The following is a 21,469-nucleotide window of genomic DNA, read 5'->3' on the forward strand; positions in this document are numbered from 1 at the left end:
GGACGGCTGCGCGCTTGTCTTGGCTGCACGCAGCCGGGCTCGATCCTTCTTCCGACGTCCCCATCGATCCCAGCTCGCTCTTTGGATGTTTTCTTGCCCTTTTCACGTCCCCATCCGCAGTACGCTGATATTTTGGCAGCCGTGATTCGGCGGGCGTTCGCTCGCCGGGGAGCAAGCTGGTTTAACAAAAGTCGTGTCCGGCCTTACTTGCACGCGGACTTCTATGCCTTCCTCTCTTAATCTCTCGTAATCTCGTGAGTCACAAGGCGGCTCAAATTTTTAATCATTTTTCTATTTAATATTGTGTCTGTGCAAAAGGTGAGGTCATTACGATATGATCTTTGTTGCGTGGAGAGATACATGAACGCCATCACCCCACCTAGAGAAGTTTCTCATAATGCCATGTTATCTTTACGATATAAATTCACATATCATTTTTTTTCTAATCACCTCTTATCTACTGTAATAAAAAATTAAAATTTGAATAATTTATCTTTTTTTTTATCTATCATGATCCTTCAGCTTCCCATCTCATTACCGGCTACAGATATAAAACTCGTTTTACTAATAAAAATAAATGAAGAATTTAGAAGAAAATTTAGTGGATAGTCTCATTCTCTCTTTTTTTAATCTTATCTGAACTCAAATTACAGCATTGCTCTTGACATATTCATTTGGTGGTGCTCTCATAACGCATCTACATCTTTTTATATTGAATTTATACTTGATGTTACATCGTCTAATATTTATATTTTTGCTACAACACATTGACACTTAGTTAATGATGGTTATTACTTCTGTTCAGCCAATCATACACACAAATCCTGAGTATGGTACTGCACATTTCGTTGGTTTACTGAGTAATGTCACGATTGTAAGAGCTAGATATTCTTCTAGAATATGATGGAACAGACATTCCAACAACATTCATTGTTAAACACAGAATAGTTACTTTCGCATCTTTCTTTTTTTTCATTAGTAAAAGGTGCTTCTAGAGCTAAGATATATATGCACAGTATTAGGGTGTTGAGATGTTGCCACATGGTAGCAATGTAATCACATAAATATGAATGTGTTCCACAACAAACAGAGTCATTGTTTACGCATGCCAAGTTGAAATAATGTTTGAGAGAGTAGGCTCTGTTTGGTCAAACTTGGGATGGTGTTTTTCTCTTTTGGTTTGGTTTCTAGCTCTGGTTTTTCGATAAACAGAAGGATTAGGCCATGAGGGCACTTGATGGTGGTAGTGTACGTATCAAATTTAATGATGATACATTTTCTTATTTAAAACCTACAAATGTGGTAGAGAGGGTGATCGAATGTCAATGTTTATTCGATATTACAGTTGATGTGGCTTACTTGCTTGATCTAAAATTCGCTCAAATTAACATTACTTCAATATACAGATAATACTATATTTCTCATAAATTATCGTGAGGAAATTAGACAAAAAAATGGACCTTATTTGTGTCTTTTTGAAACAATCCCCGGTCTTAAAATAAATTTCCATAAATTTAAGGATTCATGCTTTGACAATGCTAAACAAACATTTTATATATGAGGCAATTTGTACGAGTAAACAAATAAATCTTCCTTTTGGTTTTTTTGGGCCTGAAAAAGTTTAGAAAATAGGATGGAATGCAAATTGGGGTATTGACAAGGTATGGTCTTACGTAGACCTGAACATTTTGCGGGTTAGGTAGGGCCTGCAAAAAGTCTGATTTTTTTAGTATGAAATTCATGTTCAAACCTGTCAAGTAAATCCATTGGGCTAACAAAATTCAGCCCCAAGTCAGGCCAAGTGGGGCCACCCGATCAATTTTACACACAAAACGCTATTCTGGGTTGGGGATGAGGTTTTTGGGGTTTGTTGTGCTCTGCCCAAACCCGCCTAGTAAGCATTGTCAGCCTCTATGAGAGGGCTTTTTTGGTAGTGTTCGAGGTGGATTGGGCAAAAATGCTCAATCTTATACATAGAAGTTAGAACTACTTTATTATATTTTTGTTGAAGTAATATACAATCTCCGTCCTAAAATATAGGGCGTATTAGGATTTGAAAAAGTCGAACTCCGTAAATTTTGATTAATAATTAGTTAAATTATACGCATGGCTTTAATGTACAGAAGCTATATCAATAGATTCGTATCTCATAGATCTTTTAATATGATATTGGTTTTGTAGAAATTGATAATATATTGCAAAATAAGTTAATAGTCAAAATATACTTTCAAAGACTTTTCCAAATCCTAATACACCCTTTATTTCGGAACAGAGAGATGTACTTCTTTTTGGCAATATACTTCTAGTCTTACATTTGTATTCCCTCTTGCAATATATGTTAAGAATGAAATAAATGTGTGTTTGGTTTTTATTTCATTCCTTAGGATTTGCGACAACTCTTGTGTGAGTTGTTTATGCAATTTCAATTAAATTAATTGACAGCTGGTTGTTGCTGGTCAATGTGGAAAAAGTGAAACAAGTTGTTCTTTCAACACATCTTACTGGTGGATCCTTCCTTAGTTATCTTTCATGTATGCAGTTGGATAACACAATGGCTCGTGTTGTAGAAAAATATGGGCAAAATGGATTCTGATGCAGATGGTCAAGCATCAATCATGGGTGAGCACAGAAGCCTTCAGTGTTAGGTGCCATTTCTAACAAAAATATGAGGTTGTAGATCTAAGTTCAATTGTCATTGAGAATCACATGTAGCTTTTGTCGTTTTGGCTAATGTTCATTATTGCTGCCTAGTGAAAACATCAAGCTTTGAATATGGTAGCAAATGTTATGTTCTCTTAATGGAATTGTGGTTACCCTTGTCTTAAAAGAAGAAGAAGATCACTCTTGGACCGAAAACTCTGGGTGTTCGGCTGTATTCATGGCTTCTCGAGGAACTTACTATTTCTCTCCTCATTCCCCGTTTCTCTTTCTAACTCGTCACAAGCCAATTGTAGGCGTTGAAGCTAATTTTCTTTTCTTTTATCTAGTACAATTTGGGCTCATTCCAAGCTGGGATCTAGAGCAAGTGTTTAGCCACGCTCCTAAGCTTTTCCTTAAAAATTAGACTCTGGAGCTTTCCGAAACAACGCCCTCTATATAAGCTGCTTGAGAGTTGAGAGGTTGCAACTAAGACTGTTATTGGAAGTGAAGAAGGGTACTACACCTGTTTTGTATTACTTCTCGGTGATTGGTATCTGAGCCCCTGATACCAGTTATCAACTAATTAAAGTCATTAAGTTGTGAAATGGACTAATAAATATATATTACTACCCAATTAATCTCGACTAACCCATGCAATAGCAGTGCCAGTTGTTAGCAGAAAATAAATAGAATCTAAAAATATCGGTTTTATGTGGCATCAAGCCATAGTTCACTCTGCACACAGCCTATAGTGCTTGAGAACATAAGAAAAATGTGAACTAAACAAATCAAACGATCCTTCTGCAACATCAAAATAATATGGGCGATGATTTTACTGTGTTAAGCGATTCATTTCCTCCAAATAACTTTGATAATTTATTTACTTTTCTAACCATGCATTAGAAGGTAGGCTACTACTGTAGGTGAGCTTAGGTTATCTCCAACTATTTTCTCTTTATTTTATTCTCTTTATTTTTTTTTGTTTTTCTTCTTTTTATTTTTCTCATCTTCAATCTCTTCTCTTCGAAAAGATTGGTAAAGAAAAATGAGAGAATTTCGGAGTGAAGAAAATGATTTTAATAATCCTTTTATGACGAAAATCATAAAACAATATTGGAGTATAAAAAAACCGTTTGTAAATAAAATAGAACTCACAAATAAAACCGTTAAAAGATGATCTTAGCTGGACTCCATCCTTCCCTCCCATTAAAAAGCCCAAGCCCTGCAACCTACCTGCACATAACGCTCGTGCTCGCAAACAAGCTTGCGAGTTCGAGGCGTGACGACTCCTTTTGCATGTTGCATGCCGTAGGTCTGGTGTTGTAATCCTCTTCCTCCTCCCCACCCCGTCGCCTCCTCTCCATCTCGCGATTCGAACCAGTGCCCCATTGCGGGCGAGCGCCACAGCCGTTGCTAGGCTCGAAGGAAGGGATCGGGCGTCCGGGGCTCGGGTTCCCAGGAGGAAGAGGAAGGAAGCGGCGGGCGATCGATCGGAGAGGCCACTCGGGATCGGGTGAGTCGTCGTTTGCTCTTCGTTCGAATAACCCCTCCCTGGGTGGTGGGGGCCTGCTTGCGTCCGCCTGTCGCCGCCGCGCCGCGCCGCGCCGTTGTCATCACTCACCACGAGCGTCCCGCCTAATGCTGCAGGACGGGGCCGGGGGCGGGGGCGGCGTCTCGCGGCGGGTGTGCCGCGGCGGCGCATGAACTCTGACACCGCGGGCGGCCAGCGCAGCAGCAGAAACCGCACAAGGGGCGACGCGGCGATGCCTACCTCCTCGCCCTTCACCGGCCACGGCGGCGGCGCGGGCTCCCCGAACTGCATCGAGCGCAGGCTCCGGGAGCACAGCCGCCGCCACCTCTTCTCGTCGGCATCGCCGGACGAGATGGACACCGACGCCGCCGAGCCCGCCTCCACTGGGGCCTTCGCCGCGGACGGAGTCCAATCGCCCGGGGCCGCCGAGCCCGCCAACATGGAGGACGCTGGCGGCGCGGCCGCGGGGCACGCTGCGCGGCCACCGCTCGCTGGCTCCCGCAGCGGGTTCCGCCGCCTCGGCCTCCGCGGCATGAAGCAGCGCCTCCTCGTCGTCGCTAATCGCCTACCTGTCTCCGCCAACCGCCGCGGCGAGGACCAGTGGTCACTGGAGATCAGCGCCGGCGGCCTCGTGAGCGCCCTCCTCGGTAATTCCAAAATTTAGTCCTCCTCCTAAATGCGACGTGATGGAGCGATGCATGCATCAGAATTCTGCACTAACACCTACCAAAGCTCATACGAAAATTTTCTGATGCTGAAGGAGTGAAGGACGTCGACGCCAAGTGGATCGGCTGGGCGGGCGTCAACGTCCCCGACGAGGTTGGCCAGCGAGCTCTCACCAGAGCACTCGCCGAGAAGGTTGGTTGCAATTTGGGACAAATTTGATGCTGTCTGGACCAATAGAACAGTGATTTTTTAGTCACTCTAATAATTTGAGACATTTTTGTGGATTGATTGAACAAAGCAGAGATGCATACCAGTGTTCCTGGATGAGGAGATTGTGCACCAGTACTACAATGGGTACTGCAACAACATCCTGTGGCCGCTGTTCCACTACCTTGGACTACCACAGGAGGACAGGCTGGCAACCACAAGGAACTTCGAGTCACAGTTTGACGCGTACAAGCGTGCAAACCAGATGTTCGCTGATGTTGTCTATCAGCACTACCAGGAGGGGGATGTAATCTGGTGCCATGACTACCACCTCATGTTCCTGCCCAAGTGCCTCAAGGACCATGACATCAACATGAAGGTCGGGTGGTTCCTGCACACGCCATTCCCGTCATCAGAGATTTACCGGACGCTGCCATCCCGTTTGGAGCTGCTTCGCTCCGTGCTATGTGCTGATTTAGTCGGGTGAGCATACCAATCGATTTTGTGTCTGTTGTGCCTCCTGTTGAATTTGATTGTCAAAGCTGAAAAGCTTAACTGAGTACCCTTTTTTCATGCTTGATTTATGTTAAGCAACTTTATGACTTTGACTATGCTTTTTGTGCATGCAAGTCCTAATGAGTCGAAAAAAATCGTGTGGAATTGGTTGTTTTCCTTGTCCATAATAAAGTTATTTTAGAGCAGTGTAGAATTTTTAAATTGATTATTTTTTTGCTTCAGACAGTCAAAGTGCCTAGGTCTAAAAGCAGGTGAAAATGAATGCTCTAATTTGACAGCCATGACATGGATTGCTTGCCAGTTCATTGATTTTATAACAGACAGAAAGCAGTGCTATAGATTGCGATACTTTTGTGATATCTTGCTATCATGGTAGGGATATATCAGTGCCACAATGTTGACGATGTATATTTTTTACTGGTCTAGTTGTTTTTGCTTTCAACTGATCTGAGCAGTCATCCATGAAGTTTATATGCAAAACTGTTACAACAACAACAACAACAACAAAGCCGTTGTCCCAAGCAAGTTGGAATAGGCTAGAGATGAAACCCACAAGATCCAACTAAAAAGATGATGAGAATATATGCAAAACTGTTACCTTCTAATTTTTATTTATAGCTGAACTTCCAAGGAATTTATTCCAGAAAGGCTAAAATAAACAATACAGGAAAATGCATATAAAGTGGTCTCTGTAGATGAAGTTATCAGATTGCAATTACTCCATGAGTTATTTCATGGTGTTCTTACTTATTTTCTTCTTCAGGTTTCATACATATGATTATGCAAGACATTTTGTGAGTGCATGCACTAGAATACTTGGACTCGAGGGTACCCCTGAGGGTGTGGAAGACCAAGGAATACTAACCAGGGTTGCAGCGGTAAACATCGAGGCTTAATGTTTTTTTATCAGCTGTTTTATATATGTGCTTAAAATGTCTTGTAATCCTATTTCCACTCTCATGATAGTTTCTCCTCTGTTTTATTTGCTACCTGTACAAATTATAGGTTTTGTATGCATCTCTCTCTCATTTTGATTATTTATGTGTTATCCAAAACATATTTGCGAAATGAATGATTCTTTTCACTCATTTGGCTGAAATCTTCAGTTTCCTATTGGGATAGACTCTGATCGTTTCAAGCGAGCATTGGAGCTTCCAGCAGTTAAAAGGCACATTAATGAATTAACACACCGTTTTGCTGGTCGAAAGGTATGAAAACACTCGTCCTTTACTTACTCTTGGACAAACTTAAAATTCATTATAAAAATTAGATGTGGTCATGTGGAAATTCGTTCATCAAAATATTAGGTTCCATCTGATTAACTTGACAAAATACGTACTGCAAGATCCGTCTTCCAATTTTTTATTTATAGAATTGTGAATATGATCTTTCTCTTTATGTGAGCTCCTTTGAAACTGTTTGCTTTGCAGCAGGGCCACCGTTCCCTGTGCTCTCTGCATGACAAGTAGTTTTCTAACTCCTTCAATTCTATGTGACTTCTTTCTAAGTTAGAATAGACTTTATGACTTTTCAGTGTGTAATATTGTTAGCTAGCATGAGCAATCAACAGTAGTCCTATGCCAATTGTAGAATAGATGCATCTCTTGTTATGGCTTGTCATAAGGATAAGAATTTATATGCACATAGCACAATAATACAAGAATAAGAGAGCTTGTAGTACATGTTGTGCTAAATTGTCTGAACTTTTGAATTGTTGAAGTTTGCTTCTAGGTGATTACCTTCTTGATGAAAACTCAAAACTCTTCACTCTGAAGAATAAATTCCAATCATTGTGTCTGAAACTTATATTGAAATGACAGAAGAAATTGGGTTACATTTGTCTGTCAATTACATCACTTACGGAACAATGGCTGGTCAAGGATCTGTGGTTCTAGTTGAGTGGCGCTACAATTCCCTTAATTTTATCATTATAAATTTTATAAGCAGGGCAGTATTTCTGTTGTGCTCATCAAAACATGTATTATGCATTCATTGGTTGGACATACCATGCACTTCAATAAATAAGAGGCTACAATACTTTGGCGCCGAATGCCCTGAAAGTCGCAGTTTTTCTTTTCTAATGTTAGCTGAGCGCCACCGTGTCTTGATCATAGGATACTGTTACCGAATTTTTCCAGTTTTGCTTCAGTTCTACCTGGTACTTTTGGTAGTTTTAATTAATCACCAGTTGCTATCACTGAGTTTCCATTTTTTTTCTTTTCTTTTTTACTGATGTACCTTACTCTGTTTATCTCTATAACTACCTTTAATTTGGATTTTGTTGTTCTTGCTAACATTAAATGATGTATTGATGTTCCTTAAATAGTTTTGTGTTGTTTGCTGATGTGATAGGTAATGCTTGGTGTTGATCGACTTGACATGATCAAGGGAATTCCACAAAAGATTTTGGCCTTTGAAAAGTTTCTTGAGGAAAACCCGGACTGGAATGATAAAGTTGTTCTACTGCAGATTGCTGTGCCAACAAGGACCGACGTCCCTGAGTGTATGAGTCCTTTCTGTGTTTTCCCTTATTTATTTATACTTAATGCAACTCTGCAAGCCTGTATGCAGTATATAAGTTAATTTACCAGTTTGATATCTTCTTTGATAAATAGAATTCCTTTTGCAAGTTATCCGAAATGGTGTAGTTTAAGTAACATGTTCGTGTTCGGCATAGGAGGCTTTATTAGTTTCTTTTAATGGTTTTTTCTAACATTTTCTAACAATATTGCGAATGTCTCTGTCCCCTTATTGTTTGTGATGGTAGATGTTTTATAGTGTTGGGTGTAAAATATCCACGTTTTGGACCCTTTTAGTCTTCTAAATTATGAGACAGATAATCCTACTGCATTTTTGTTAATTTTGTAAAGCACTTAACATTTCTCATATTGAATTGTAAGCTCCAGTGACTAAATTAGTGCAAACAGTAGAGTTCTGAAAGTTTCTGTATGTTAAAATATTTGATGATTTTTGTGGATGCTGTATAATTCTCAACAAGGGTTTTTGTTCAGTAACTTTAATCATACCGATAGACAAGTGTTCCAAGTACATCTTGTTACATGCATAATGATTTATTCCCTCCAGTAAAAGAAAATTAATTCTTGTCCTAGAGCATGTGCAGTTGTTAGTATAGTTGTCTCAAAAAACATTTTCATAATATTACATATTTATTAGCTTTTATAGATATATTACCATAGAAATTAGTGGCGAAGTTATGTTTTGGTGACCTTGAGGATGTCCAAAACAACACTTGTTTGTGACCGGTGAGAGCAGTTTGTATGCTTGTGCGTGCAAAAAAAAAACCCTTTTATTGTTTGATTTAGAACACTCAGTGAGTGTTACTACAGTTTGTATCTTATGCGTACTTGTCAGGCTTCTAGGTTCTCTATATCTTAACAAGCCCATATGTTTGTTTCCAGTTGATTATTATTGATAAGAAATAAGTCATATTAGTAATCATTAGTCTCTTGTTACTCAGAATTTGCTAGAGAGTATACCTTTCATGAATGACTCATAGCACCCACTTGTTCGTTTGAAATTGTGTTTAACGTTCTTATGGGGGCCTTACTTTTGGACAAATAGATGAAACAAATTGTTTTAAACCTTATTTGCTGGTTTTGGGACCATACTTCCACATATCTGTTCTGCAAGTCTAACCTGATTGTTTCTGGTCACTGACTAGTTTACTATGATTTGCAGATCAAAAGCTTACAAGCCAAGTACATGAAATTGTCGGGCGCATAAACGGTCGATTTGGAACATTGACTGCTGTCCCTATTCATCATCTGGTATTTTTCACACTTTCCATTGCTACCTCTATTTCTGTCTTATGACCTAACTTTACCTTAAGCATTATCTTCTGTTGAGTAGGTAGTAGGCACTAGCACTAGCCATTAGCACAAATTACCAACATTTTCTAATTTCATAAAACTAACACTATCTATTTGGCTGTCAAAGGTATTACAAATACAGCATCAAGATTTAAGCACCTTACATCAGAAAGGCTTCAATGCAGTTCTTTTTTAATCTGAAATTATGTGTTCCTTGCAGGACCGATCTCTTGATTTCTATGCCTTGTGTGCTCTTTATGCAGTTACTGGTAACTGTTACAAACAATTCTCTTGATACTGACATTTTGACCGATAGTTGCCCGATTTGTACTTTCCATCAGTATTTTAGTGGCTTTTCTCATACTTGTGAAATTTTCTCTGTTTTTGTTCAGATGTAGCTCTTGTAACATCACTGAGAGATGGCATGAATCTTGTAAGCTATGAGTATGTTGCATGCCAAGGATCAAAGAAAGGAGTTCTGATATTGAGTGAGGTAGCTGATCAATTACGCATGCATTGTATTGTTTTTAAGGGATTTTTTTATATTCCATAAATGTGTTTCTATTACTGTGATTTCAGTTTGCTGGGGCAGCACAATCACTTGGAGCCGGTGCCATTCTAGTAAACCCTTGGAACATTACAGAAGTCGCAAACTCAATACATCATGCTTTGACAATGAAACCTGATGAGAGAGAGAAACGACACAGGCATAACTATGCTCATGTGACAAGTCACACAGCTCAAGATTGGTCTGAAACTTTTGTATGGTGAGGTGCTCGTTTCCAATAGCTCGGCTTGTAGTTTGGTGGACCAAATCTCTTTTGTTATAGACTTTGTTTGCAAGACTTTCTGATGATTATCCTTTCCTTGTTCATGTAGTGAGCTAAACGATACGGTTGCTGAAGCACAACTGAGAACAAGACAAGTTCCTCCCAGTCTCCCTAGTCAAACAGCAATCCAACAATATTTGTGTTCTAAAAATCGTCTGCTCATATTGGTATTCTTCTTTCCTACTTGATATTTTGCGGAGAAATTGTTCATTCTGGTGCTAACAGGGTGTTCTAATTCAAAAACTGCTCCTTTGTTATCTGATAGCAATTTCTCTCCATAGAGTCACTTTGGGTTTTAGCCTTACATTTTCTGCTAGACTAGATCATCATGACACATTTGTGACATATTCAATTGTCCAGTGATTTTTTTAGGAAGTCCAGTGAATTTTTACTTCCCGTAAAAAGGCTTTCAGCACCCTTGCACTTTCAATGACTTTATGAATCGCATACGCGAATGATGGATAATGTTCTTAGTTGTAATTTAATGACCTTAATTGCATCTTAACAATAACAATCCGTATTCCTGTTATTTATATATATGAATGAATGTAGGGTTTCAATTCAACATTGACTGAGCCAGTCGAATCCTCTGGGAGAAGGGGTGGTGACCAAATTAAGGAAATGGAGCTCAAGTTGCATCCAGACTTAAAGGGTCCTTTGAAAGCCCTATGCGAGGATGAGCGTACTACAGTTATTGTTCTCAGTGGAAGTGACAGGAGTGTTCTTGATGAAGTAATACTCAGACCAGACCTGTCTCTTATTCTAGATGTGATTGATTGAACACTATATCTCCCATCAGAACCAACATACCGCTCCCTGTGTGCAGAATTTTGGAGAATTTAACATGTGGTTGGCAGCAGAGCATGGGATGTTTTTACGCCCGACTGATGGACAATGGATGACAACAATGCCTGAACATCTGAACATGGACTGGGTTGACAGCGTAAAGGTCCGCCTATTTCCTGAGTAATGTCCTGTCGTAACCATTTAATATATACCTTCTGACATCATTTATATTTTCCCCAGCATGTTTTTGAATACTTTACAGAAAGAACCCCAAGATCTCATTTCGAACACCGTGAAACGTCATTTGTGTGGAATTACAAGTATGCTGGTAAGTGTTTTGCTTCCATGTGTATCTTTTTAAAAATAAAAAATAGCATAACATATTTACATTTAACATTATTCCACTTTCCTATTAAAAAGATGTTGAATTTGGAAGACTACAAGCAAGAGATATGCTGCAGCACTTGTGGACAGGTCCAATCTCAAATGCAGCTGTTGATGTTGTTCAAGGGAGCCGATCGGTTGAAGTTCGGTCTGTTGGAGTCACAAAGGTCAGTGGTTCAGTATGATGATTCATGATGGCGGATAGTTTTCTCCATATTTAGCTAGTTGAGGTTTTACACACAATTTGTTTTCTTTCTATAGGGTGCTGCAATTGATCGTATTCTAGGGGAGATAGTTCATAGCGAAAGCATGGTTACTCCAATTGACTATGTCCTATGTATAGGACACTTCCTCGGAAAGGTAGTTCTGCAGCAAGTTCATGTTCGTGTTCCCTTTTTTTAGTTCAGTGGATAGGATAATGAAAACATTAGAAACTTTGAATGAATAAATGAAAGATATAGGACTTTCAAAATGCCATTTTTTTTCATATGCCAGCATTTTCAGTATCGTGTTTTTTCTAAGAAATTTACACTTATCTTGCAAGGCGAAATGAAGGAAAATCAAAGGAATTTTGTATTGAATGTATTTAAATACAATGTTGTTGTGTCCATTGTTTGGAAAAATGTGATAAGAGGAGAAAGAGGGGAACACGAGAATACATGGGAGGAACTTGTATATTTAATTTCAAGGAGTCGAATGTGGACTTATGCGGTTTAGACCACTACCTAAACACCACTTATGGAAATCAGTATTTTATCTTGCAATTTTTTTATAAAGAAAATGAGATGGGAGTATGCCAAAGTCAAACTGCCAAAGGGGAATAAATCTTCCTTTCTTTAACCTACTGCAACAACGGTAAAATCATGAATGTTCATCAAAATATTGATTCCCAAAGAAACATGCTTGTCAATGTGCTGATGCAACAATACAGAATGGGTAGCAATGCAAAAGTCAAATCAATAAACAATGTCCTTATAAATATGCTTCAGACCAATATAGTTTTGCAAAGCTACCAATTTGCAATTGCATGAGCTATTTATTAACTGTTTGGATATGTATGCAAAATTGCAAATAGCAACCCTGAGAAACGGAGCAACTTCCTGCATAGATCCTGCATGTTTCCTACCGTTCCTTTGAGAAGCTTACTTCGGACAATTTCCATGATTTAAATGTACTGTAGGAATTAACCTATTTTTAGTTCTTTCATGGACTATCCTGGTTCTTGATTAGTTTCTACTTAGGTTGAGGGGTGCCTATTCTATCAAATTTTGGCTTCGTTCGGTAACATCTGCTTCTTCTTCCTCCTCTTTTCAGGATGAGGACATTTATGTCTTTTTCGATCCTGAGTATCCTTCTGAATCGAAAGTAAAACCAGATGGCGGCTCAGCATCTGTTGACACGAGGCCGAACGGAAGACCGTCAAATGGCAAGAGCTATTCCAGGAATTCTCAGTCCAGGATACAGAAGGCACAGGCTGCATCTGAGAGGTCATCTTCATCAAGTCACAGCACCACAAGTAGTAATCACGACTGGCGCGAAGGGTCTTCGGTTCTAGATCTGAAGGGTGAGAATTACTTCTCCTGCGCTGTTGGAAGGAAGCGCTCGAACGCCCGTTACCTGCTTAACTCGTCAGAAGAGGTTGTCTCCTTCCTCAAAGAATTGGCAACAGCAACAGCTGGCTTCCAGTCTAGCACTGCTGATTACATGTTCTTGGATAGACAGTAAATACCTCTAGCCTCCAGGCTTCACCAGAGAAGTATTAACCTAAAAAATATTCATTTCATATATGCGCGACAGAGTTACACCCGTAGCTGGTCAGCATGTTGTACAATTCTGTACAAAATCTAAGCTCGTGATAAAACTGCGAGAGGAGAGCCAATGAAAAAGATAAAAGGGTTTAGAGAGTTTATTCGCTTCTGGTATGATCTGCAATCGGCAGGATCCTTTTTATCGACGCATGCTTACACTGAATGCTCTGTCAAACATGAAGGTGCAGCTGCTGAAAACCAAACCTTTTTTTTTTGTTACATCTCAACCTGCTGGTTTCTACTTCTGCAAGCTTGTGAATGCGCTGGTGCTTTCGGTTTTTCCTCGTCCATTTTTTAGATTTCACTTTTGAACTATTTGATTTGTGGTGTTGCCAATTGACTTCATCTTGCAATACACTTGCACCATGAGACCACATTCATATTCTTCACCATGAGGCTGAGGGGAGCGAGATTTGTAGAAGGTGAGAGAGACTGCGCGTGTGAGGTTCGTTGAAGCACTGTGCAGCACTGCAGCCCCTGACGGAATCAACTTGCATCGGAGGAGAAAGCCACTTGTATATCAATGCAGCTTATTCAAGCAATCAGCCATCCCCGTCCGGGGAGCTCACGCTGGGATGACTTGATCTGTGGGGCTCCTCCCTAATCCTAACCACATTCCTGCACTACTCGGTCAAGCAACGAGTAACCTTCATGATTGCTTATCCATTTGAGTAATGCAGTTTTGGCATTTGTTATGCCCATGCTTTTGTCACTCGATAATCTCCACTCCGACGCCTCCAATCAAGCGCTTCCCCTAAAATACGGGGGTAAATCGATCCTTGCAAACAAAGAACTCCCTAAGTTAAATTTCAGGTAAAAGTATGTTTGGCAGAGCTCTATTTCTAATAATCTAGCTCTAGAAATTTATTGGGCTAGAGTTGTGGATACACCGAGTATGTTTGGATGAGTTATTTTATTTTTATTTTAGTCTAAAATTAAGATTTAAATAATTTTAGCTTAGTTTACAAACTCAAAATTTAACGTGTAGCTAGGAGCTGAAAGTCTGTCAAACAAGATCTAATTTATTGTGTTCCTAGAAAAACCAAAGAAATTCTCCGTGACACTGATATTTCCGAGTTGGCACAAACTGCACATAACTAAATGGACCAAATCACGCCAATCGCCAGTGATCATCAGACAATTTGCAATTTTGCAAGCATTTCGAATTCAGTTGGGTTGAAATGAAATGATTCGAAATGAAGAGTGCTCCGTACGTCACGTCAGGGGCCCCAAGCAAGCGACCTCCGTGACGCAGTTCTCTTACGACAAAAAATGCTCCGCTATTGGCGTGACTAGATTCCCAAGCTACCGAAGTCGATGGAGGAGTTCCAAGAAGCCGACGTCCTGTGGCCGTGGCCGGAGACGCCGCCTCCGTCGCTGGAGGACGAGGAGGGGGACTACTCGCCGGCTCCCGAGCTGTACGAGTACGATGCCGCCGTCGACTTCTCGTGCGAACCGTTCAGTGAGCCAGCTGCCTCGTCGAGCTCGACCTTGACGATGAGCGCCCTGCTGTCTGACTGGTCGTCTGATGGCTTCTTCCTGTCCGGCCCGTCCACCGTTTCTGCCGGGCTTGAGATCGACGCGGCGGAGGAGTTCCTGGAGGCGGACGTGCTGTGGCCGGACGAAGATGACTCGGTGCAAGACGACGTGGCGGAGTTCTGGTGGCGTTGCTGCCGCCGCGTAGAGGGCCTAGAGGCTGCGGCTGCTGCTTGTGGTGGACGAGAAGGGTGGAGGCCGTTGATGTCGTCACCGATCGATATATCCATGGCCACCAGAGTTGCCGCCGGGCGTCGCCGCCCCTCGCCGTCGGCCGTGTTAGCGCATCGTCGTCGGTAGCACGCGTTCAGCGCGTTGGCGTGTTCGTGTGTTTCCATCGTGAAATGGGACATTGTTGTGATCTTTTTGCCCGCGCGTAGCTTGCTTCGTTTTTGCTGTGTAGGAATGTTTTGGGGATGCTTTTGAAGTTGTTGAGCAATTATATTACTAGCATGAGTCAGGGGCACAGTAAGTTTTTTTCCGACGACCAAAAAGGTTGTCCCCTTGAGTTCTTTTTCCATTTCATTTTGAGAATAAAGACATATACAACGACGATGAACTTTTGAGTAGGGAAATGCAATCGAGTTCTTACTAAAGATTCGAAGAACTAAGTTTGTGATGATATGAAATAAATGCATGCTATTGTTGTGTTCCTTAGATCAAAAGCATAAGATGCTCCTTGGCAAGTACATGGTGCAATAGTCGCATTCGCATGCATGCTTGGCATTTGCTGACTTTTCCCAAGTAATGACCTGCAGTGTCAACGCTTTTCTTTTTATCGTAGTATCAACGCATTAGGCATGAGGAACATATGACGACGTCATGTATGTATGCGTGCAATTGCTTGAAGATGAACGAGAGATACACCAACATAGATGTAATGCAGGTTAGGTTAGGTTAGGCGAACTGAAAACTTCCTACCTTCCACACGAGTGTTCCTTAGGATTTGCTTAGACAGGTGAAGGGAAATTTTATTCCCTAGGACAAGATTTTAAAATTGTAGGGGAATTAACAGTGTCATTGGTTAGGTGACTTCGCACGGATCAACTGGTGCATCCTCCACATGTTTGGTTCACAGCCAGGGCCAGCTCAAGCAAGATTCGCTCCAGGGCTAAGGCCTGATGAGAACAAAAGTGGTTTCCCTGACATAAATGCATAGTGGAACTTTGTCGCTAACACATGGGATCCTACTAAGAGTTGGCTCACGTGTCAGCGGTTACGCCACGGTACATGATGCAGTTATGTCCTTCGGAATGGAGCTTCGCTCCCGAGACAGACTAGGGCGATGCGGCATGAGGTCCACGTGGGCACCCCTTCGAGGCACCGCTTTCCTCCCAGTATGCCTACCCCACCGCCCTTGTGCTCAAGCCCTCAATGTCCTCGTCCTAGTCTCTCCTCCATCCACTTCAACCCTGTCGCTGGAGAGGTCACGCCGGAGCGCATCTGTCGGCGTTCGTTGCAGCTCACAGCGCGGAGAGGCACATCCATGGCATGGTGGCGAAGGCAATGAGATGTTGAAGAAGTCAGCGATAGAGGGAAGGTCTTCCCTGGTCTCCAGAAGGCTGCGCATCCGGATTGATTCAATTTTGATTATGTTTTTTTAGCATTGCATTGAGTTTGCTATGAATTATCCTTTCGATTTTCTTGATCAAAGTTGCGACAAGTTGATTTTCCTGGTCTGACTCACTAACTCAGGCCATTAGATTGATTAATTAGTAGATTTGCATGTTAGAAGAATCAGACATGAACTGGTGCTCTGTTATGATATGCCCTAGAGGCGATCGTGTATTCAGATTGTATCTGCAAGTGAGATTTAATATGATTAAAGGTCTGTTAGGGTTTAGAGTTATAATGGGCTTTAATATGATTAAAGTTAGCGTACTATATATAAGAGGAGGCAGGGGCTATTGGCGCATGAGTTGATTCTGGCACCAAAACCCTGGCCGCCACCTCTTTCCGAACGCCCGATGAAACTCTAGTCGAACGTGCGGTGCTAGCACACCGGCGTATGATGTTCCATCCTTGTGTGTGTGGATATCGTAGAGGCACTACTGCTATTACAGCGTTGATCTCCTCAGCGTGAAGATCTCGGTGTTGATTGTCATGTCCTAAAAATCCTAATCTAGTCATTTAGCGTGCATGAGCATCATGACGTCTTAAATATGGTTTTAAGTGTTAAAAAATGTTTCAAAAATGTATGGCTTTAGTTTATGTGTGTTTCCACCATATTTACTTTGGGTGGTAATAGTTTGGCGGTGGCTCGGAAGACCCAAAACCCTTAGGAAGAAACCAGGAAAAAGACCTTCCTCGGTGGTCCAACCGCGCACCTGTCAGTCTGACTGTTAGAGGCGTGCAGAAGCCCCAGAGCCTCTGTTCTCGGGCAGTATGACCGAGACTTTTTGCGGTATGACTGCCAAAACCTAGAATGTCCACTTAAAGCCATCGACCAACTCTTATCCACTCACCCACTCATTTGTTCTTCCCCAACCTGAGAGAGAGAGAGAGAGAGAGAGAGAGAGAGAGAGGAGAAGAGAAGAGGTAAGATCCCCCACCTCAAGCTCAGTAGAGGCCGAAGATCAAAGGAGATGGTCGTCCACAAGTCCCCCACATCACCCCCGAGGTTGTCCCCAAGTTTTCCCATTGCCAGAACACGACACAAGCGGGAGGAGAGAGAGAAGAGCTCTACCTCGACTACCACGACGCTTGGAAATCGACGTAGATGGCTTCCCCAAGCTCCTCTAGGATTTCCCTAAGCTCATCCCATTCATCCTCTTTGTCGGAGACATTTTTATGTTGGTTCCACCCCAAGCCCGTACACCACCCCAAAGCCTGATCTCTAAATCGGAGCTTTCTCAGAGTGATTCCCTCTAATAGAAAGATTTCCTACGCTAAGGTGAGATATCTCCTACCATTTTCCTGTCATTCCCAAGCCCTAATCAGTCCTCATTCCATTTAGACTCGAGCTCCACCCTAGCCTAGATCCCATCCATGGAGCTTTCCAAGTTTAGCTCAGTAAATGTTGTAAAACCCATCCTAGAAGCACTCCACTAGTCTCCTAGAGCATCTTGGTACCCTTCATGTTTAAAGGCGTCGTCGGAGCCTTCGTTGGCGGCCTCATGGAGGCGCTATCGGCCAGGCCCAACGATTTGATCGTCATTATGGCTGGTTAGACCACCGGGATGGAAACTTAGCTGGTTAGTTTCAAGTTAGACTCCATAGTCAGGAGTTAGACCGCCATTTGGCCGGTCTGACTGCCAACCCTCCCGGTCTGACCACTAGACCCACTTCGAGCCGTTTCTCCTCTCTGTCCACCCGAGGTCTGACCGCCACCCTGCCCCCGGTCTGATCGCCAACCACCCAGATCATAGTACCATTAGGCTGTCTTATCTGATGTTTAAACCTCTTCTAGCCCAATCATCTGAGTGTTCTTTTACAAATATTTCCATAATCATGCATCATATAAATTATTTTGTGGCATTTCATCATGCTTATTGCGATACATTCTCCTCTTTTAGTGATCATCGAGCCGGAGAGTAGCGGGTTTTCACGAGAAGGTTTTGTGGGTCGATCTCGTTTTGAAGCAGAGCAGCAAGACAAATATCTAAGAATATTTCACCTTATAATTTGGATCATGTGGAGTCTAAACTAATAAGTTATTGCTTAGGTAAGTTATACATGTTAGCATTCCAATGTCAGGTTATATTGATAGAGCCTATTTTGCTGCATTATTTCTACCTTGATCTTGTTGATTATCCTTATTCTTGTAATCTGGGTAGAATATTGTTGATGTCTAGCTTAAAATGTTGACCGAAATCCTTAGCAACGCATAAGTCCTCAGTAGAAGTCGAATAGTGGTTCAACCATTGTTCGTGAGTTTAGAGCTTATTTTATTGTTCATCAAGATAATTATGATATTGGGAAGTATCCGTTATGAGAATGAGGTGATATATGGGCGGTGCTAAGGGTAGGTTGAGAGAGGAACCCAGATGTCATAGACCACTTGCATCATTTAAGCATCTACTGTTGTTGCAGTTAGCTCTAGCACTATATGTACTAACCACATATCTGATTATGGGAAGGATGAGCCGAATACCTCATGTATCTGTGAATCTTTGGCTTGCACATATCAGGTGTTGTGGGTATAATAGACTTGTAGAGGTATCTAGTTTGCTCTGAGAGTAGTCCTAGATGACCCCCACACCTAGATGCACCTGTTCAAACGGTTATAGCTTACTTGGGAAAGGTTGACACGAGTACCCTCTTGTGTGGGCCTGTGTGGCCACGCAAGCTAAATGGTCCTTGAGTCGTGTGTGTAAAGATGTACCCCCTGCAGGGTGTAAGAACAATTCGAATTGTCACGCTCTCGGTCATAAGCATGCTTATGTCCATTTGCAGCAGTCGTAAAGTTCCGATGTGGGATGATGTTATGGTATGTTGAAAAATAGTTGGTGATGTTTATTGTTGAGATAGAATGTTTTTTTTATAGATTTGTTCATGATGTTGATATCAGGATAGCATGGTACATGCGGTTAACTGTATATGCTAACATATTTGTGTTAAAACTGTTTTTTCATATGACTTTACTTAACCTTATGGCCGATTCCTTACTAATCGATCCAAATGTATAATCCTTGGAGTCGGGTTATTATATGTACCAATTATGGATTAAGTCTTATGAGTACCTTCGTACCCACGCTGCTTATTTTCTTTTCAGGTGAAGTTCGATGCCAGCTACTTGTCTCCCACTGAGAGCGGTGTGGTGGCGAGCAACAGCTATGCTACTCTAATCCCGGTTTTTAGCCTTGTGGGCAAATAGTGCCACTGGTTTTATTTCTTTAGTTGTGTTTTCCGCTACGATGTATATATGTTTACGCTAGATGAAACCTTGTCTTTTGGTAAATGTATCAACTTGTAATCTTTTGAATCCTGGTAAATCTTGATGTTGTGATATTCATGTTGTTAAAGATATGTGTGGGTAATAGCTTTCTTGAAAGTTACCAACGCACACATACAAGGACTGCCATAATTGGATTTGGGCTAATCATTGGTGGTTACGATCTTTGTGATGAGATGTGGGTTAGCATGCGACGCGTCGGAAGCATATGTGGGCTAGCTGTCATCTTATAAAATGATCGCCCAAGTGATTAATTCGAATACAATTTGGACGGGTCCTCACAACTTGATATCAGAGCATGGTTGACCGTAGGCTGGGGTAGTATGGTGGTTCTAAGTAAAATATGCCCACCTCACTAACTAAACTATTTAACGTTTAATTTCATGCTCTAAGGATGTGATCCCTTTATTGCTTACCTTTTCTTAGAGCTCTCTCTTGTCTTGTGCTTGTTAATATGGCTCAACTTGTTCTCTAACTCACCTTATTCTCTCATGGGTTGAAGGCGAGTTGGAAATGCTCTTAGTTTTGGTGTAATGGCGGGAGCTATCGACAAGGAGAAGACACGATGGAGATGTACAAGGAGTAGATCTTCTGTGTCGAGGTTTTAGGCTAAGCAAGTGCGTAGGAAATAGGGTTAGTTCGCTAGAGTTAGTCTAGCTTAAGTAACGTATGGTTATGGCGCAGCTATTGTTCACGGTAAATATAACATTTTTAGCTATATTATTGTCCCTAAGTGTAAAGCAATCGTGTGTGTTAGATTGTTTTGGTGTTCCCGATTAAGGCATGTGAGGTGTGCTGGCAGTCTAACTGCTGACTTTTGCGTGGAATATGTTGCCTAGCTTAATGTGCATGCCCATGCGACACTTTATCCTTGAACATGCAATTTTCCTCTTAGACGTCTTGCTACTAAAAATGTCCATCCCTCACTTTGTGGCGATGTTTGACCTATCGCCCTCTTCCCTAAGTTTGTTGAATCTCGAGATGAGATTCTTTTTAAGGGGGGAAGGATTGTCACGTCCCAAAAATCCTAATCTAGTCATTTAGTATGCATGATCAATATAACGTCTTAAAATCATATTTTAAGTGTTAAAAAATGTTTCTAAAATTTATGTCTTTAGTTTATGTGTGTTTCCACCATATTTACTTTGGGTGGTGTCGGAGGATGAACTCCACAAGCGGGGATCCGGAGGGATCCCCTTTGAAATTCGGCCAGGGGAGATGATTCTGAATCTGCCTCGTACGTGAAATAAATGGGAGTAAATGAGATGCAGGTGGATTGGATGATCAGATGCAGGAGGAAATAAATGCTCAGGGGATTTTAGACAGGTTCAGGTCGCACGGAGCGTAATATCCTACTCCTGTGTGTATGCTATAAATGCTCAGGGAATGCCTCTCTTAGGATCTCTCGTGCTACAAGGATGTTTGTCTAAGTCTAGAGCTTCGTTAGCTTGTCTGCGTCTGTTGAGCTTCTTGAACTTATCTTTGTCTTCTCCAACTTCTCTGTCTTGAGCTCGAACTGAAGGACCCGATCGATCCAAGTTGTTCGTCCTTCTTCTCCGGGGAGCCCGCCCTCCTTTTATACCTCATCGGGGTGGGTAGCGTGCCCAGAAAGGATGGCGCGAGTTTCAAGTCATCAGAAATGGAAAGCAACCATCATGGGCTGCAGCTTGATGTTACGGGGAGGGTTGAAAACGCGCCCCCGTCCGGTCTTGTCGTCATCATCCTGCTTTTCGGCGGGTGCTGCGGGGAGGACCCACCGGGCAGCCACCGAGCAGCCCCGCGTGCCCGTCCTGTCAGAGCGAGCCTGACACAGCAGGGTGGCAGGCGATATGCCTCGAGCC

The 21,469-nt window shown here is 41.9% G+C and overlaps 1 protein-coding gene across 2 annotated transcripts; it reads left to right on the top strand.

Moving 5' to 3' along the window:
• The first annotated feature begins 3,850 nt into the window (after window positions 1-3,850).
• Window positions 3,851-13,439, top strand: LOC133884674 (alpha,alpha-trehalose-phosphate synthase [UDP-forming] 1-like). 2 transcript variants are annotated; one of them, XM_062324180.1, is made up of 18 exons: window positions 3,851-4,153; window positions 4,288-4,818; window positions 4,932-5,029; window positions 5,139-5,527; window positions 6,324-6,438; window positions 6,667-6,768; window positions 7,913-8,063; window positions 9,260-9,348; window positions 9,611-9,659; window positions 9,783-9,883; window positions 9,970-10,157; window positions 10,270-10,387; window positions 10,773-10,952; window positions 11,047-11,169; window positions 11,247-11,334; window positions 11,427-11,557; window positions 11,652-11,750; window positions 12,705-13,439. In XM_062324180.1, exons 2-18 carry the CDS (start codon window positions 4,341-4,343, stop codon window positions 13,113-13,115), a joined length of 2,910 nt encoding a protein of 969 aa, XP_062180164.1. In that variant the 5' UTR covers window positions 3,851-4,153; window positions 4,288-4,340; the 3' UTR covers window positions 13,116-13,439. The 2 variants fall into 2 exon arrangements, with proteins under 2 accessions (XP_062180164.1, XP_062180163.1); XM_062324179.1 differs by having other exon boundaries at window positions 3,851-4,818.
• Window positions 13,440-21,469: the final 8,030 nt, after the last annotated feature.

This window comes from Phragmites australis, chromosome 11 (assembly GCF_958298935.1).
Source record: "Phragmites australis chromosome 11, lpPhrAust1.1, whole genome shotgun sequence".
NCBI lineage: Eukaryota > Viridiplantae > Streptophyta > Magnoliopsida > Poales > Poaceae > Phragmites > Phragmites australis.

Bases quoted from the DNA above. Each gene is read 5' to 3' on its own strand.
- LOC133884674 (XM_062324179.1), top strand. From the start codon at position 4,341: ATGAACTCTGACACCGCGGGCGGCCAGCGCAGCAGCAGAAACCGCACA. The intron at 9,660-9,782 runs GTAACTGTTACA...GTTTTTGTTCAG, and splicing joins TGCTCTTTATGCAGTTACTG to ATGTAGCTCTTGTAACATCA. The intron at 11,335-11,426 runs GTAAGTGTTTTG...CCTATTAAAAAG, and splicing joins GTGGAATTACAAGTATGCTG to ATGTTGAATTTGGAAGACTA.